Source organism: Danio rerio, chromosome 4, assembly GCF_052040795.2.
Source record: "Danio rerio strain M-AB ecotype USA chromosome 4, GRCz13ab, whole genome shotgun sequence".
NCBI classification, from domain to species: domain Eukaryota; kingdom Metazoa; phylum Chordata; class Actinopteri; order Cypriniformes; family Danionidae; genus Danio; species Danio rerio.
In genome coordinates, this window is record NC_141024.2 from 19,336,632 (window position 1) to 19,355,946 (window position 19,315).

Genomic DNA, 19,315 nt, shown 5'->3' on the forward strand with positions numbered 1-19,315 from the left:
CACTCTACAGTAAGTGTACCAAGAAGAATCTAGTAAAGTACATCAAAAGAACTTGATGTTAAAACCTCCATCACAAACCCAAGTTGTTTTGGACAAATTATCAATCTGACTCAGTTCTGGCTTCCCGACAGATCATCAGACACTATGTATTAAGGAACTGGCTCATGTTCTAAGGAGAGATCCGCTCATATCTAGACATTCTGTACTGACTAAGAAGCCTAAGAAGGTCAGATCGCGGAGTGCGTAGATCATGCCGTTCTCTCCTGAGTGTTTAATCACACCTGCACTGGCCAACATGTACATACTAACCCCCCCACATACACACAAAGAGCAGGGCCCGCCTTTTACACATCACCCCACCCCTCACTCCCCTTTCCATCACAAACACACTCTCATTTACTACCAAACAGACACACAGGCTTTCTAACAAGATTGGGAGGGACATTCACCCCTTGGTAGAATGCAAACTATACGGGCCTCTGATGTAATTCCCTTCTGCTTCCTGTGGGTGCTTAAATCCCTGATACGCCTCCCACATCCCAGATCTGCTTATAAATACAAAAGAGAAGGATGCTGGTCCAGTTCACAGAGTCAGACGTAAACAATAATTGTGTTTAATTGAGCTTCTGGCATGGATGCTCCCTTTCTTGGCTGAGGAATTTCTATTTGACAAACTCAAAACTGGAACTTTCAGGTAAGACTTTAAACTTTGCTCATGCCATTGAGTATTTTGAATATGACCAATGTTATAGAAACTATTTATTCAAATACATAACATGAGATTTGATTCAAGGTTAAAGAAAAGTGCTTTCGAATTTAAAATAAGTGGGCTTTAGCATAAGGTTTTCTATTGTGTTGTGATAAGGGAAAGAGCAGTGGACACAAAACTCCTCATTCATAGTGGGAGATTGGATTCCCCCTCCCAAAATTTGGAAGTGGTTTCTTATGTCAATAGGTTCAGTGATCATTGTACAGACCTGGAGGAGCTGGTCCACTGAACAAGCAGGCTCTGCTAGAGAAAGGCAGATCAGATTGTTCTCTCACATGAAGGCAAGACCCACACTGGTCTCTTATTTGAAATATCCATTCTAGAAAAAGAAAAAAAATTGAAATGGTTAGACAAATGACAATTTGTATCGTCTATGTGTTGCTCTTTTATTTATTTGATAGATATATTGTTGTGCTTACCTCTACAATATACCTACAAAGTACTGGGGGCTTTGCATATATGTTTAGGTTGATACTTTAATTATTATTAAAGTATAAGTGTATAGCCACAGCTATATCTCCCTATAGTCCACTAAAGCTAAGCAGAGTTGGGCCTTGACAATACCTGAATGGGAGCTCTCCAGGGAAAACTATTAAAAACATAGTACTGGCAGAGGAAGGAGAAGGGGTCTTTTTGTTCAGATAATTCTGACACAAGAGATGCAAGACCCTCTAAATGGTCTCTTATCTGGACTAGTCACCCCAGAAAAAGAAAGAAGGTGAAATGCAGCGTTAGAAAAAAAAACACACACATAAGTACTTAAGTACTGAATGATATAAGGTAACTGTAGAGGATATAGTTAGGTTGAGGGGCAGGTTTAGAGTCAGTTTCTTGTTATTACGAAGAAGTAGGGGATAGTTCATCCTAAAATGAAAATTATGTGAACATTTACTCACCCTTTTAATTAAATAAAGTTTCTTCCTTCTGTTGAACAAAAAAGAAGAAATTCTGAAGAATGTTGGAAACATGTAGCCACTGAGATAGAAAAAAACAAATACTAAGGGAGCCAAAGGCTATGGGCTTCCAATATTCTTCAAAAAAACTTATTTTGTATGCAATAAAAGACATTTAGACAGGCTTGGAAAAAGTCAAGAGTGAGTAATGATGATTTTTATTTTCATTTTTGGGTAAACTATCCCTTTAAGGTGCAAGTATATAGCTAAAGCCAAATGAACCTGGGGCCTAAACCTTCTCTTATAAAGGGCCAAAAACCAAACTTGATTGAGGCTAGTTGGCCGAAGATAAATGTAGGTGGGGCAATTTGCATGGGTAATTTCCTAATTTATCCTAATTTCCTAATTTAAGCATTGCTTTATATTAACAGTAATATTACAGAATTACAATAATATTATAGTATTTTTTTACATTGTACAATGAACTTACAGTAAAAACAAAACAATAAAATTTATAACAGAATTATACTACTTTTTGCCTTGATTTGCTTGCTGATGTCTTCTGCATAGTTCTCTATCCGTCAAAAGACAGTTTATACATTTTTAATAATCAGATTCATTTACACTTGATGGAAACATTTAATTTCAGTGTGCTTTTTTGTAGCTCAGCAATAAAACTAACAAAAAAGGTTACGTCAAATTAGAAATGACGATCTCTGCGTTAAAGGCGTTCGTCCCAACCCTTTCCATCATACACTCTCTCTCTCAGATGGGATGCTGGGCCAAATCAAAGGTTACAATAGGACAACTGTGGGCCCTACTTTGGGCATCTCTGCCTAAGACAAATGTTAGCCCACTGAAGCCAAGCAAGGTCAATGCCTGGTCAATAACAGGATGGGAGACCTCCTGGGAAACTAGGGTACATCTAGAAGAAGGGTTAGAGAAACCAGTAGTGTGTATGTGGCTCCTAATGTCTCAACACAGTGATGGCGATACATCTTGTGGAGTACGAATGTAATCTCTAGACCAAATTCCTTTTACTGTATATACACTTATCAAACATCTTCAGTGAGAGTACTGGCACCATAGCGCCATGCATGCCTTCATTTCATCCAGGTGGAAATGCTTTAGGAAAGAGCTACAACATTGATGTATTCTAATATGTACAATAGAGTAATTAAATAAAGTGATACCCCACTATTTCAGTGCAATCTACATACAAAATCTAATGACTTCTTTTTCCAAACAGACTAGACACACACACGCAAGCAGAATTTACCAACAATCATGATGGACGAGTGTTTTCACGAAAATGATTACCTTGTGTCACGACCTATCTACTCAAACCAAATCTTCGACCAGGTGCACGAGAGACGAAACCAAGAGACTCAGAGTTTGCAAGAACGACTGAGTAGAACTTTTGGGTGAGTTCATGTGAAGGCTTACACCTCAATTTTCATCTGTGTCCATGATGTTAAAGGGTTAGTTCACTCCAAAATGAAAATGCTGTTATTAATTACTCCCCCCATGTTGTTTTAACCCCCTGTAATCATACATCAACTGTTTTGCACAAAATTGTTCATGGAGCTTTATATGATACAGCTCAACCAATGAAGACATATGGAATGATTTGACAATGTTTTTGGTTCCTTTTTTGGACTTTTCTGAATGCTTCGTGGCAGTTACTGTTTACGGAGGACGAGAGACGTCTTGAATTTCAACTAAAATATATTTTGTGTTACAAAGATGAACGAGAGGTCTCTTGGGATTGAAACGAAATGGAAAATGTAATTTCTGAGTAATGTAATCCTTAAAACTGGAGTGTTACTGGGGGTTATTACAAGGTTTTTGATATTTTATGACTTCTATAAACATGTTGTAATCAATGTCAATGTTATTTGATTTATAAAGGGTTAAATACATTTTCCACAGACACACTGATAAATGGGCTGTTCAAAAGGTAAAGGGGCTTCTTCCAATCATGGAATGGCTCCCTAAATACCCAGTCAAGCAATGGTTACCGGGTGATGTCGTGTCTGGGGTCACCACAGGACTAGTATGCTGTTTACAAGGTACGGTGCATTAAGTGAATGGAACCCTAATGGTTTATTACTGCAATGTTGTCAGTAGTCAATGCCTTACGTTCTTGTACAGGTGTGGCGTATGCATTGTTGACTTCTGTAGCACCGGTCTATGGACTCTACTCTGCGTTTTTTCCAATTCTCACATACTTTGTGCTGGGAACATCTAGGCACATCTCTGTGGGTAGGTTGACTGATACATTGCGTAATTTATTCTGCAAACATTGCATATAGGTACCACATAAATCTGGTTAGTTCGTCAATTCAATTCAACTTCATGAAAATGTATTCATGTATGTAAGAAAATATTACTTTTAGTAATGATTCATGGAAGGTAAAGTGCAGCACACTGTAAAATACAATATTCAGTCTTGGATACAAATATATTGAATAGGAATGCATAAATAGGAAAATACCGTGGCCAACCAATATTGTTCAATTGCAATTAAATATTTCACAATTTATATTTAACTCAACCTTTATATGACATATAATAAAGCATATTCATTTAATAAACTTAAATAAAGTTATTGCTGCTGCTGTAAATTATAATTTTTACTGCTCCAGAATTGAATATGTCTATACTGCAACTGTTTTCTTTCATTGCCCAAGACATTTTAGCACAAACTAACCAATGTTTTGTGTCAGCGCTTGGGAATAGTCCACACCAGTCCCTCTCCCTTTTGCACATCTGCTACTTTGTACATATTAGACTGATTAGAATGATTTATGTCTGAGAAAGCACTGTATCATTCGAAAGATGTGCAACTTATTGTCTCTATATAATTATTAATTATTAGTATCTGATCTAATATTATTGACGATATGCTGATCTATTTAAATGAATTCGATACATCAGTGCTTACCTAATATTAAACTTCACTAATATTTTATGCAAACATAAAATGTACATACTGAATACTTAGAGTAGTATACAGTGTTTGTTGTTGTTTTCCTATTTTTATTTGTCAAAATAATCATCCTATTTTGTCCTATTTAGGTCCTTTCCCTGTCACCTGTCTGATGGTGGGCTCTGTAGTTTTGACTTTAGCTCCCGATGAGCACTTTCTGCGTTCAGTGAACATGACTGATGTGAATGAGACGATGGTGGAGGACACATTGATGGAGGTGGATGTAGAGGCCAGAGAAGCTCAGAGAGTCATGGTGGCTTGTACTATGACGGTGCTGGTTGGACTGATGCAGGTACAGTCACAACAATTACAATGATAATGTGATTTAAAAAAACTTGTAAAATCTCAAAATAAATTGTGTTTAATCTAGGTGGCTATGGGCCTGATGCAGGTTGGATTTCTAGTCAGGTATCTCTCAGATCCACTGGTAGGTGGATTCACCACTGCTGCGGCCTTTCACGTCTTCATATCTCAGATTAAAACCATACTGTCTGTTCCGACCCACAACCATAACGGATTCTTCTCCTTTGCTTATGTGAGTTTGTTAAATCATTAATTCCATCACAAACACACTTTTCTCTGGCTTAAAGAATTTTGGAATACTGTTTTTCATTTTTAATGTTTCTACTTTTGTTTATGTTCACTCAATTTCTCTCTATAAATTATTTGTATAAATTATATACAAATATATAAATTCTTGTAATTATAAATTATATTGTAATCATATATATATATATATACATATATATATATATATATATATATATATATATATATATATATATATATATATATATATATATATATATATATATATATATATATATATATAGTTTTATTTTGTTTGTTTGTTTGGCCAAACTTAAACTATATTAGTTCAGCTTAGAAAATTTTGCTTTTCTTATATTTGATTGTCTTTTTTTAGAGCAAAGTTTTTGTTCTATTAAATATTAGTACTATTGAGCTTTTATTTACTTAATTACTTAATTATTTATTTGTTTATTATATTTATCAAAGATTTAATTCCAATTTCATTTATATAATTTAATCAGAATCAGAATTTATTTCATTTATTTAACTTTTTTTTTTTACATTAAATTTTTTATTAAATTATTATTATTTATGGAATGTTGGTATAATAAACATATAAGGATAATGCATATTTAATAAATCAAATAAATAGTTTTTAATAATTATTAATTAGTTTTATTTCTTATTTCTTTTCTATATATAGACTCTCATTGATGTAGGCAGTAACATCAACCAAGCAAACATGGCAGACCTGATCGCTGGATTACTGACAATCTCCATAGTTATGGCTGTGAAAGAGATCAACACCAAATTCCAGCATAAAATCCCAGTGCCAATTCCTATAGAAGTGATTGTGGTATGTCCCAACATTCACCTATACAAATCTCAACAGCAATGCATGAATCAATTTTTCTTTTAAATATAATTTTGTTTAAACATTGATTGCTGTTACCTCTTTTGACCTGACAGACAGTGATAGCTTCTGCGATCTCCCATGTGATGGACCTAAACTCCCAGTACGGCGCCAGCATTGTCCACAACCTCCCCAGGGGGTAAGAGCACTTCCTGTGGCACTTCCTGCTTCCTGAGGAGGGTTGGGTGCACATTCAGTCGCTTCAAATGCACATATTTTTATCATTGTCCCTGGACAGATTTAACATGAATAAACATGAATGTTATCTCTAGAACAATGACAGTGACAAGACAGTTTAAAAACCAATAATAACATGAAAGTGTTATCTTAAAAGACAATAGCAGCCAGAAATGAACCTTCATAAAAAACTTCATAGCAAAAGTGTGGGTCTTTGTGTTTTTTTCTCAGGTTTGCATCGCCCCAGCCACCAAATATAGAACTTATTGGGAGTATTTTGGGCTCTAGTTTCTCCACAGCAGTGGTTGGTTATGCAGTAGCAGTTTCTGTGGCTAAAGTCTACGCAGCAAAGCATGATTACACTGTCAATGGCAACCAGGTATGTAAAAATAGCAAGTATGAGTAAATTCAGTGTTAAGTAAGTTGCTTACAAATTGGTAATTTCTAATTACATAATTAAACTGTGTTTAAAATACTTGTGTAAGTGATCTAATTACTATACAATACTACTTAATATCCATACAAAACTGAATAAATAGACAATAGATATTCTTTAATTTTAAGTTAAATCACATTTTGTATAATAAAATAACAGGAATTATTAAACAAGATGTATCAAAACATGAATATTGTCACTGTATTTCATTAATACCATATAATATAATTGTACACAATGAGTTATTTCTTGAGCATGTGCAAGTGTCTAACAAATCTAAATCTCTTTAGTTTAAAAATGTAATGTTTTTTCTTCAAAATATTACAATAACAAAAATATATACAGTTAGTTTACTTCTCTAAATGTATTCTATATATTGATATGAAGGGTGGCACAGTGGCTCAGTGGTTATCACTGTCAAGTCCTGAGCATTGTTGATTTCCGATTTTTCACATTTCTGTGTGGAGTTTTCATGTTCTCCCCGTGTTTGTGTGGGTTTCTTCCGGGTGCCCCATTTTCCCCCATAGTGTGAATATATGTGCTGATGTATAGGTCAATTGAATAAACTATATTATCCATAGTGTATGAGTGTGTGTGTGTGTGTGTGTGTGTGTGTGTGTGTGTGTGTGTGTGAATGACTAGCTGCGTCCCCAATGGCACACTATACACTAAGCACTTATGCACTTTCTACTTATGTACTTTCACCATCAACAGCATAGTATATGTATGTAGTGTCGTTCCAAATGGAACACAAATGTTTTTTTTTTTTCTTACTAAGCTTAATTTTAAACCGTTTCCGAGATAACGTTTGACGGTTGCGGTTTAGTGAAATAAATGACCAAAGTACCAAATGGTACCTGCCCTGAGTATAACCGCATTCACTATCAGGAGGCGGGATAATCAACCTCGTAGGAGAATTTTGCTTTCACATACCAAAATAAAATAACGTTATCCAACATGAGCGCATAAAAGCTCAACCCCTTCCACTACGTAAGCAAAGCGGCAGTATGAATGTATGCACAATATTTTAGACAAGTGTACTATAAGTAACTATTAGCTACTATTAGCTACAACTTAAAAGTAATCTCTTACTTTGCTCTTAGTAATTTAATTAAAGTAACTAGTTACGCTTGTATACATGATTTGCATGATTTAGGCCTATGGCAAGTTGCCTGGTGGGTCCATGATAGTCGTAGACAAACCATGTAAATACAATCATGTAAAACTGCATAGTAAATTAACACATAATTTTTTCATGGCACAAGGCGTTTATGTTGATTATGTGGCAAAACCAGCTTCTTGCAAGAAATGTGTTGCATTTAACACATACTAGGCCAACTTATGCTTGTGTGAGTGTGCGTGTTATTTTGTAAAGCCTAACAAGGGTAAGAGAAGCACTCTCCCACAAATGCAGAAATGACTGAATCATGAGGGAGAGCCAGAAAGAACTAGTTGACCTATTAAGGTCACTTCAACCTGCCAGATAACATACAATTTTGAGTTCAAAACTGCAGCCAACATCATTTGTAATCCATGCTAGATTAAGAGTACAGCTACCTTTGTTTTTGGTTTGTTTAGTTTAGTTTTTTCTTAAAATACATATCGTAAAGATGCTGGGGTTTGTTCTCAATTTATTTGTCTACTGATGTTTGTTTGTCTTAGTTGACCTTTTAAGGCCACTTTAAGCCAGCATATCAGAATGAATGTGAGGTTGCAAAAGAAAGCTAAAAAGATTTCTTAACTTGGCAATGCCGCAAATATTAGCATTAGGTTAAAGAATTTAAAAATAAATTCTGCATACAAATTTGTGATAAATCCCAGTTAGCCTTTTAATATCATGTTCGCTCTCTGTGCTATAATTTTTTTTCAGGTGTTATTTTTGTTTCATTTCTAGCTTTGTAAATAACAAATTCTTAAAAAATCTAATAAAGGATTTTTCCTAAACTGCATATGAATGTGTTAATGTTTAAAATTTAAAGGTAACAGAAAGCATTCATAGACAGATTTGCAATATGTGATTTGTTTTCACAATTAGGATTGCTTTCAGTGTCTTTGTTGTTCAGAAGATGCTCAAAAGTGTAATAAAGGCACTGCTGATGCTTATATATCATAAGAAAATAAAGCACAAATTGATACATTATAATTAAAACTACCTGATTATGCTTAATACCATTTTATTTTTATTAGGAACTTATAGCTTTTGGCGTCAGCAACATTTTCGGAGGATGTTTCTCAAGCTTTGTGGCCAGCACTGCTCTGTCACGGACAGCAGTACAGGAGAGCACAGGAGGAAAGAGTCAGGTAAAAAATAATAATAATAATAAAAAAAAAATTCACATATTATATGTGTATTACAGGGTTTCTACAGGTTTCATCAAATTTAAGACCATGATGAATGAAATATCAGACTTACCCAAGGCTAAACACTAACATTTTTTTAATGGCCAAGTTAAAACTTAAAAAACAAATGTTATTATAAGGAAGATAATTAAACCAAAGTAAATAGAGTTAATAAATAAATGTTTCTAAAAACTTTTATTGAAATATATTGTTAGTGATTGGATGGGTGTTGGTCCGCTATAGCGGACATAGAAAAAGTAAGACTTGTTAAAAATGATTTAAGACCTACAACACTGTATTTCAATGGACTTTAAGGCCTAAAATTTGGTTTTTGAAATTTAAGACATTTTAAGACTATTTAAGACCCCGCAGATACCCTGTATTAAAGCCATGGATGATAACTGGGAAGATAAAATACACACTACAATACTAAACAATTGATTACAAGTTCTGTGAACTCAAAATCTGATTGTATTAAGCTGAACTTTGACTGAATTGAGGCAGATGTTTTATTCCCAGCATGCCTGTTATCATACTGTATAAGGAGAATAAACATTAGAATATAACAATTTAGAAAAGTTTAGTGTTTATATTGGATTTTTTTGGTAAAGTTTTCAATAATAAATATTTTAATTGAATTGTATACATTTTAAAGATTTTTCAGCTCATGTCATAATCAGCCTTCAATTAGCAATAAAAACACAAAGCATTTTATGCAAGCAACAAGTATGAAATAATTTGTTAAGTACAAAATAAAAAGAAACTCATAAGAGTTTAAAACCACGAGGAAGAGCAAATGATGTAGTAGTTTTTATTTATTTTTTTCCTTTATTTAGGATTTAACAGCAGTTTTAAAAAGCAAAAATTTTAAATCTAAATTTAATCATTCTATTTATTTTCAGCTGAAAACCTGTAATAGCACTGGCAGCCAATCAGGCAATCATTTATGCATTAAGCATGAGAGCTAATACAGTTACGGTAAACAGCATAAAGGCGTAAACCCCTTTGAAAATGTAGATGTGTATAAATTTCTTAGTAAAAATAGACAACATAATTTATTAAACAGTTTATCAAACAGCATATAATTATATTAAACATCTATATTCAATAAAATAAGAGTGTGGATACCTAACATATTTAAGAATAGAAAGATAATACATTTAACTACAAATAAGGTGTTAAAAAAAACTCAACTGCCAAAACCTATATTTTTTCCTTTTTATTAAAGAATTTCCCCTAACATACTCATTAGGTTGTACTAATTTTTGCATCGTGATCTTAAGTTATTTAAATTTGTCCCAGTTTGGCTTTGGTACTGACTAATCTAATAAACATACAGATGTCTTATTATTTAGCTAGTTTAAAATATATTTCTGTAAGGGGTGTACTTGCATTTATACTGGGCACTGTATGTTTACAGTTATAGTTCTTGGAGTGAACAAGCCTTTGCACAAGTACTTTAACATGTTTGTGTCAATGTGTGAATACAGTACTCGCCATATTGAACTGTTCTGTCTTCTCACTGCTGCAGGTTGCTGGTCTCATCTCAGCTGTGATGGTGATGATAGTGATCTTGGCTCTTGGGCCGTTTCTTCAGCCTCTGCAGAAGGTTTGTTAGTAGAAACTCATGTTTTACCAGTGAAAAGACAATATGCATATTAAACATTGAAATACAAGGAATATTCAGAGTGCACCTGATAATATCATCCATCTTTGTCATTCAGTCTGTGCTGGCTGGCATCGTTATAGCCAACCTGAAGGGCATGTTCCTGCAGATCTCTGAAGTGCCTGTACTCTGGAGACAGAACAGAACAGACTGTGTAAGTACATTCATAAGTCTGATAAATGAACAGAATGAGAGTATTGTTAGCAACATAATATTGTTTTAAGTCGTTCTAGCATTAATCAATGCTGTGCTGAATTAGCCAATGGGAGTATCTGAATAATTTTGTTTTATTTGCATAGTGTGAGATTATATGGTAGTAATGAGTGCAAATGAATCCTTATTTTTCTGCAGTTCATCTGGATAGCAAGTTGCCTGGCATCTGTTGTGCTGGGTTTGGATGTGGGTCTGCTGGCTGGTCTGGTGTTTGAGATGGGCACAGTAGTGGTCAGAACACAGTTGTAAGTAGTTCAAGTATGCTTAATAATGTACTCAGAACTAGTTAGGATTTTTAGTTGATAATAAGCAAATGTTACCTTTTTAGCACTTGTTATACATGTGATGACTGATTTTTGACCTGATTTGCTGCATTTTAATGTACAGTTAAAGTAAAAGGTTTAAACCTGCAATGAAATTTAAATTCCTTTTTTAAATTTTCCAAAGAGATGTTTAACAGAGCAAGGACACGTTCATAGCATTTCCTATTACATTTTCTCTGCTGGTGAAAGTGTCTTCTTTTAGTTTAGCTGAGATAAACAATATATAATTTATATATATAAATTTATATGTATATATTTATTTTTTGACTGACTACAGCACAAACCACCGTTGTCCAATGACTTGCCGAATTAACCTAACTTACCTACTAAAATTTAAATTGCACTTTAAGCTGAATACTTGTATCTTACAAAATAACTAGTAACATATTATGTACTGCCATCATGGCAAAGCCAAACAAATATAGCTATAAGAGTTTAATCATTAAACCTAATGTTTACAAATGTGTTGAAGAAATCGTTCCTTTAAAGAGCACTTGGGAAATATTAGTAAAAAAACAACAATGTTGTCTTCAATTGTAATTCATATTAATCAAACTATGAAGTTGAAATAAGGCCAATAATAAGAGAATCAGGTTAATGTTACATAAAAGAAATCCATATTTTGTAACAGGTATTATAGGATTATAAAATAATCACACATCAGTTACAAAGGTAAAAAATGAAACAAAAAATAATTGGCATTTGTTTTTAAAGACATACATCACAATGTAAGCTTTAATCACATCGGATTGCTTTTTGTTTTATTCAGCCCTTCTTGTGCCACCCTTGGGAATGTCCCAAACACTGATATCTACAAAAATATGAAAGACTACAAAAAGGTGAGGTGAAAATGTTAATAATGTAAATAATCATTTATTTGAACTCACACACACACACACAGACAGACACACATCTATATTCTTAATAATAATGTATTTCCAAAACAAATTCAGGTTGATGAGATCCCCGGGGTGAAGATTTTCAAGTGCAACTCGCCGATTTATTTCGCAAATATTGATTACTTCAAAGAAAAGCTGAGGGATGAGGTACATTTACTTAATTGCTCTAATTATAAATTCAAAAACAACAAAGGTCTGTGTGTGATATATGAAAAAACAATAAAAATGCATTAGTTTAAAATGTGTTTAAATGCATCGGTTATTTTTGTGAATGTTTGTTTCTTAGGTGGGTTTTGATGCAGTGCGGGTGTTCAAGAAAAGAAACAAAGCTTTAAAGAAGATTCACAAGCTCATTAAAAAAGGAAAATTACAAGTGACAGAGGTACTTTGTGAGATACATTTATATTTGTAAATCACATACTTATGAAGATTTCAGATGCAAAACCATTACGTGCCATCTGAAATTTAGTTTAAGTAACATTACACACCATTTATTTCTGGCTTATTATTTGTAGATTATCAAGATGTAAACTGTTTATTAACACTTATAAAGTATGATCTTTAATAATCCGAATACCTAAACCCAACTGTTGCCTAACTGTTAATAAGCAGCAGCTAAGCAGCTAATTAGTAGTTTGAGCTAAAAGTCTTTGTTAATATCATGAATTGTACTTTAAAATAAAGTGTGAGCTATCTTCTAAACTGAGCATTTTTCTCATGCTCCTGTGTGTAGGCTCAGTAATTTCACTTTTATGCCAAAGAATAGTGTCTATTCATTCCCTTTATTGTGAAAAAAAATTAACATAAACCAATGAGGCTGAGAAAAATGATAATTTTAGAAGTTTTTTGCAACTGAACTCTTCATATGAAACCTGTTTTTCTCAACAAAAAAAAAAAAATAGCACTCACCCGAGTTCATGAGATTACATTCTGGTCTTTCTCATCTGGTCGTGTTTCACAGGCAGGTTTGGTACCAGTGGCCTCATTAGGAGTAGAAAACAAAGGCTTTGAGAATGAGCCGGGTCATGAGATGGAAAAGCAGGCATCTAAGACCGACTCAGAAGTGAAGATCCAGGTGGACTGGACATCTGAGCTGCCTGTCAGTGTGTCGGTGCCCAGGGTGCATATCCACAGTCTGGTGGTGGACTTCTCTTCAGTCTCCTTCCTGGACGTGGTGGCAGCCAAATCCCTCAAGCTGGTATGCCATCTTCATTGTTATAAGCTGAGGCATTGTTTTACTCTAATAATGCATGACCAAAATCTCATACTACTCCAAACCTTCAGCAGAACAGATATTTTGAAAATTGTCTCTATGTTTTATGGTCCGTTCATTTAAAGCAAATGAGGTTTTGTACCCCACTGACTTCCATATAAGAAAGGTTTGAAACAACACGGAGATTAGTCAGTAATGACTTTTCTTTGAATTGGCAAGCCCACATCAACATTCTTTCATTGTGTGAGTTCCAAACCCATAAACCTTTCATTCATCTTAAGAGCACAGATGAAGACATTTAAATGAAATCTGAGAGATATTTGTCACTCTATTGAAAGCTCTGACTTTTCAAACATTCATGAAGAAAAGAAAATATAAACTGATTTCAATCAAGTTGAAAATGTATACTTCTACCCAGATTATACTTATACTTTTGGGGGGATAATTCACTCAAAAAGTAATAATTTACTCACCCTACATTTGTTCTAAATCTGTTTGAGTTATTTTCTTCAGCTGAAGATATACTGAAGAAACAGCAGTTTTCTTCAATACAATTTTTGTTCCACAAAACAGAAAAATGTGTAAATGTTTGTAAAACGTTTTTTTAAATTTAAAATGTTTACACTCAAGTATGAGTAAATGGTGATGACTTTTTATTTCGGAGAAAAGGGAACTACCCCTTTAATACATGTAACAACTTAATCCATGTCCATTATGATGTCATAAATTACTAAAGCATAAACTGATTGTCCAGCTGGAGTTTTGCTCCACAGTTTTTAATTGGTTTTCTGTCAGTTTACATGTTTGATGTGTGATATAAATGATATAAATGCATTTTTACTGTGGGTACATTTCTCATTTTTAAAATGAGATATGGACAAGAGGAAATAAACCACAAACTCTTTTTTTCAAATGCTTTTTCTAACCCTAAGTTGTCATTCACATAGAACACATTTGTGTCATTTACAAACAATGTCAACTTTGCATTTAAAATGACATAACTGAGTGAAGGACACTTAATGAAAGTCATCATGAGCATGCATCTAATGAACACCCCTAAAAGTAAAGTGTTACCCAATAGACACTTTGAACTAGACATGCAAATTGTTATTTTTTGCCGTAAAATGTAATACGTGTTGATAATTTATCCCAGTAAACATCATTATTTTAGAAATAGCGCGAAAAATACAAAAAATGTTGGTGTCATACTGCCCCATAGCGTTCATTTTACCTAGAAACTGCAGTCAAACATATGTTGAAGTACATTTTTGTGGCTTCACAAGATTAAAGGCTGAAGCACGTATTTCCTTAGAGCCTGCTGTATATTTTGCTATCAGATTATCAAAGTATCAGAGGTTAAGGTGAAGATAAGCTTTCAATGCAAGGACAGAAAACTCTCAGATTTCAAAATGTCTTCAATTCTATAATGTTCTGAAGATGAACACATCTTATGGATTTGAAACAAAAGAAAATAGTACTAATTTAGATAATGGTCTGTACACTTAAAAAATTAATTCATTAGATTACACATTATCCTTTTTTTTAAGGAAAGTTGTTTATAAATATAACAATTTATATGGGATGAATTTAAATAAACAAATTAAATTTATTGATGTTCAACTTAATCTGTTTGTTTAAATGCAACCTTAGTAAATTGTATGCAACAACGTAATTGTTAATCTAATGAATAGTTGTTTTCAGTGTGTTTACTCTTTATGTTTCTAATTTGTCATTTTAAATTCTCACAGGTGGTGAAAGAATTCATTCGGATAGGGGTCAGCGTCTACATCGCAGGCTGTGACGGTAAGGCCTGGCTCTACACATATATGTTTCTGTGCTAAACTCCAGCCTGATAACGGCAGGTTTGGACACAGTGAATAAGTTAAAGTGTCCTTGTGTCACAGGTGAGCTTGTCAGGAAAATGGAGGCCCTGTCTTTTTTTGACGAGGAGGTTAACAGAGACCTGCTCTTCCTCTCGGTTCACGACGCCATTCTCTTCATCCAGCACCAAAACTCCATTGGATATGAAGACAATCCTTTAGCTGAGAAGGTAAAATCAATAGCTTTCGTTTAATTAAGAAGACAGTAAATAAATGGAATATATAATTAAATTCTTTTGCAATGTGTCAATTGTCTTATAATAAAGCTGCTGATGGCCTCTGTGATAACATGCTGTAAATTTAGGAGATAACTGATCAATTTATTTTCGGTTTATTGAGATGGCCTGATAATTGGAGGCGCTCGTGTAAATCCTGATGCTCAAAAAAACAGGATGTAATAAAAGGAATGTTTAGACACATGCTGACTTGCTCAATGAGAGAAATATTACCCCAGCTAAAGGCTAAAGTTAAAGGGGCAAGTTGTAATATGATGCAATGCAACACGCTTAATGGGTTGTGTTCATGTTACATAATGTGCAATATATAGGGTGAACTCAGGAAAATTAGGGCACTTTCTAAGACAAAGACGCTTCAAAAATATATACTGTGAAATATTTTTATATTTAAAAATGGAATGATTATATAATTTCAACAAAAAAGTCTGTTCTTTCTGAACTTTTGAACACCATTACCTGCCTAAAATAAAATATTCTAATAATTATTAAATTAAAATTTGTTTTGTAAATATTATTTCACAACATTACAACATTTTAAATTTGCATTTTGGTTAAATCATACTTTTTGTTTAAATTAAAGGCTAGGTGAGTAGAAATGACTTCTTATAATTTTATAATATTTATAAAATAAAATATAATCAAATATAATAAAATAAAATAAAATACCCAGTTGTAATGTGATGCAATGCAAAAGATTTTAGGGTTTTGTTCAGTACTGCATAATGTGCAATATATAGGGTGAACTCAGGAAAAAATAGGTCACTTTCTAAGACAAAGACTTATTTATAGATATTTTTACAATTTAAATGGGAATAATTTTAGTAAAAAGGGGAATTCTTTCTGATTTTTTAAAATAAAATAAAACTTTAAATAGGCATATGTAATGTGAAGTAACAACAGACTTTACCGATTTTGTTATAATGTTATATAATGAGTTCAGTTAAATTAGGCTACTTTCTAAGACAGACACACTGCAACAATAATAATACAAACTATTTTTAACAATTTAAACTTTTGTAAAACACTTTTAATAATAATAATTAAAAAGTAACATATCTGTTTTACTGCCACTTGATTAATTTAATGCATGCTTTCTGAATAAAATTATTTTTTGCTTGTTTAAATTTTACAGGGTGTTCAATGTATTTTAGAATTAAATAATTTTTCCTGAAATTTTGATGTAAATGCAGTTATTTCTGTCAATATTATTTCACATTATTTTTTATAGTTGTTTTTTTCATACACTGTATTACCTTTTGGTTCAAATAAATGCAGCCTTGGTGATCAGAAGTTACTTCAAAACTAAACTAAATTAAACTAAACTATTAATAATTAAAAAATAACTGTACAAAACACTGCTAATAATAATAATATTACAGAAACATACAATTCTGACTACACCATATAATTTGTTTAGATCTCACAGTTGCAAGACGACAAAGAGCCCCTTCCATTTACTGACGATGAGGACCTGATTGAGACCTATGATAACCAGCACTTGGTGAGCATCCTGATCTGTCTATTATGGCTTCGGTTAACTTCATCTGTCTTCCCAGAAATGCATCAAACAAGTGTTTCTCTTACATCCCCAGGCTATTCATGGACTTTCAAACTGAGGAAAGAGTCAAAGGATAGATCATCCTATTCATTTGCTGATAGAGAGTTTAAGAAGACTTTACCTTTGTCCAGAGAAGATGGAGTGGGAAGGAAAAAGCCTGCTGTCATCTTTTATTTAATGTCCTTCCATATCTGAACTGGAAAAAAAAAGAGCAAACACAAGTTTAAAAGCATTTGTTGCTACATAATATTTTACAGCCTCATTTTAGAGGCATATAAAGAATGTTTAACTTGTAAAGGCTGGTTCATCAGTACAGGCATCAGAAGAAGATCATTTTTGATAGTCAGTACATGTGTGTTTCTTCTAAAGAATTGCTTACTGAACATCTTAATTGAACATTTCATTTTTGGAAATAAATCACCTGAGACATAATAGAAATACATTGTAGTGTGCCTCTAAGTCTCTAATAGGATGTTAATGAAGGAAGAAACTAAAATGGTATCTATTTTATTATTAATATTTGTTTTATTTAGCTTACATAACTGTAAGTAATATTGTACCAAATGTTGCTGTTTATGGAAAATTGTTTCTACAGTGGAATAAAAAAGTTAAAGTAAAAAAAAAGGTAACTGGGATTTGTATTTTATTTCTCGCAATGAATAAACATCACACAAATCTTTTCCAGAACCACTGATTTGTACTTGACAATTACTCTTTAAGTTTGTATCTCACAATGTTGATTTTTTTTTTGGGGTTCAAAGTTTCTATCAGATGTAAACTCACAATTGTAACATGTTGCAAATGTGATTGCAATAAAACAATACTTAAAATTTTAAAATGTGAAACCCAGAATTGCATGTAAAAGTTGTAAATTCTACCCTCAATTGCAAGGGTACATGATGCACTTCTGTTAATTTTCCCATTAGCAATTTGATGTTTATATTTCCATATTATTTAAATGATTTTCACATTATTTCATATATTTATATCCCACAATTCTGGCTTTTCAAGAATTCCAAGCATTTATAACAAAAAACAAACAGTTCTGAATGTCTAAAAAGTTATGATTGCCATAAAGGCAGTGATATAACTGACTATTAACTGACTTTTTAGTTTGCATCTCACAATTCTGAAGAAAAAAGTAAAATTGTACATATTAATTCAAATGATTTTAGAGTCATGGTCTTTATCTCCTTTTTTAAGGCCACTGCGAGTTAACATCTCATAAGTAGACTTTACTCTCCCCACAAGCCCAAGAATAAATCTCATAATCACAAAACTGAATGTGATACAAAATAAAAAAGATAAATCTTGCAATTCAGATTTAATGAAAGTCTTTTTCTCTTATTCTCACCCCCCCACCCCCAAATTGTGAGTAAAAAAATAAAAATAAAAAAAATCACTGATGTTTTTTTTTTTTTTTTATCACAATGTGGATATGCTTAGATGTAGGATATTGATGTAAACTTAGAAGTGCAAAAAAAAATAATAAAAATAATAATAATAATAATATTAATAAATAAATAAATAAATAAATACATAAATAATAATAATAATAATAACAAATTAAGAAGTTGTAACTTTTTTATATTTTTTATCTTTAACTTTTTCTTCACAATCACGTTTATTTATGTATTTATTTATTCCAAATCACAAATTTAATCCTGGGAAAAGGAAAAAATGTTTCTTGCAATCTTGAATTCTTCAATTTGTGTGTGTGTATGTGTGTGTGGGGTGATAAACAGCTATAGCTGCTAGTCATAATTGATATTGATATATATATTGCTATTGAGCATCCGATTGGACAGAAATTAACAGAGCAAAATGAGTTGCTATTATTTTCAACTCAAAATGATGACTTTTTAGGAAATGTCTTGAAATTTCTTGATAAATTTGTGAGATAAATAAATGATATATATATTTTTTTATTTATCTCACAATTCTGACATTATTCTCTACCCATTTATTACCAATTTAGAATTTCTTTCAAACTACAAAAAAATTAGTTTCTTTTTTTCAGGCTGCTTTAGCTGCTAGACAGACAGAGCAGAGGTGATAATTGGGGTGGAGTTTTTACATTCTAGAGAGCATCTGATTGGACAAAAGTGCAGCGCATTATTTTTGTTCCATTTCCTGGAAGACTAAAGTTGAACTGTCCAAAGTAAATGTTGTCAACATTTGGAAGCGCACACAATCTCAGAGCACACAAACACGGGCATGGTTCAACTTTGATAAACATGAAATTTGACCTATCTATCTAGACCATCATCTCATTA

General features: G+C 32.7%; 2 protein-coding genes across 3 annotated transcripts in view; one reads left to right on the plus strand and one right to left on the minus strand.

Moving 5' to 3' along the window:
- def6c (DEF6 guanine nucleotide exchange factor c) overlaps positions 1 to 15,328 on the minus strand; it is a 38,786-nt gene extending 23,458 nt beyond the window's left edge. The window contains exons 1-5 of one of the 2 annotated variants that reach the window (XM_087248177.1): positions 13,062 to 15,328; positions 10,746 to 10,846; positions 10,549 to 10,651; positions 6,138 to 6,269; positions 978 to 1,088 (exon numbers count right to left, since the gene is read on the minus strand). The gene's annotated coding sequence lies outside the window, so the exon portion shown is untranslated. Of the gene's footprint in view, positions 1 to 977; positions 1,089 to 6,137; positions 6,329 to 10,548; positions 10,652 to 10,745; positions 10,847 to 13,061 lie in introns of both variants that reach the window. The other variant, XM_087248176.1, reaches the window with a different exon arrangement.
- slc26a4 (solute carrier family 26 member 4) lies at positions 542 to 17,663 on the plus strand. The gene is made up of 21 exons (NM_001441661.1): positions 542 to 694; positions 2,912 to 3,086; positions 3,595 to 3,734; positions 3,817 to 3,927; positions 4,744 to 4,946; positions 5,025 to 5,189; positions 5,889 to 6,041; positions 6,155 to 6,237; positions 6,507 to 6,654; positions 8,899 to 9,012; positions 10,583 to 10,660; positions 10,776 to 10,871; positions 11,069 to 11,175; positions 12,023 to 12,092; positions 12,207 to 12,299; positions 12,439 to 12,534; positions 13,114 to 13,350; positions 15,114 to 15,168; positions 15,270 to 15,415; positions 16,899 to 16,982; positions 17,074 to 17,663. The coding sequence occupies exons 2-21, from the start codon at positions 2,950 to 2,952 to the stop codon at positions 17,095 to 17,097; spliced, it is 2,340 nt and encodes a 779-aa protein (NP_001428590.1). The 5' UTR covers positions 542 to 694; positions 2,912 to 2,949; the 3' UTR covers positions 17,098 to 17,663.
- Positions 17,664 to 19,315: the final 1,652 nt, after the last annotated feature.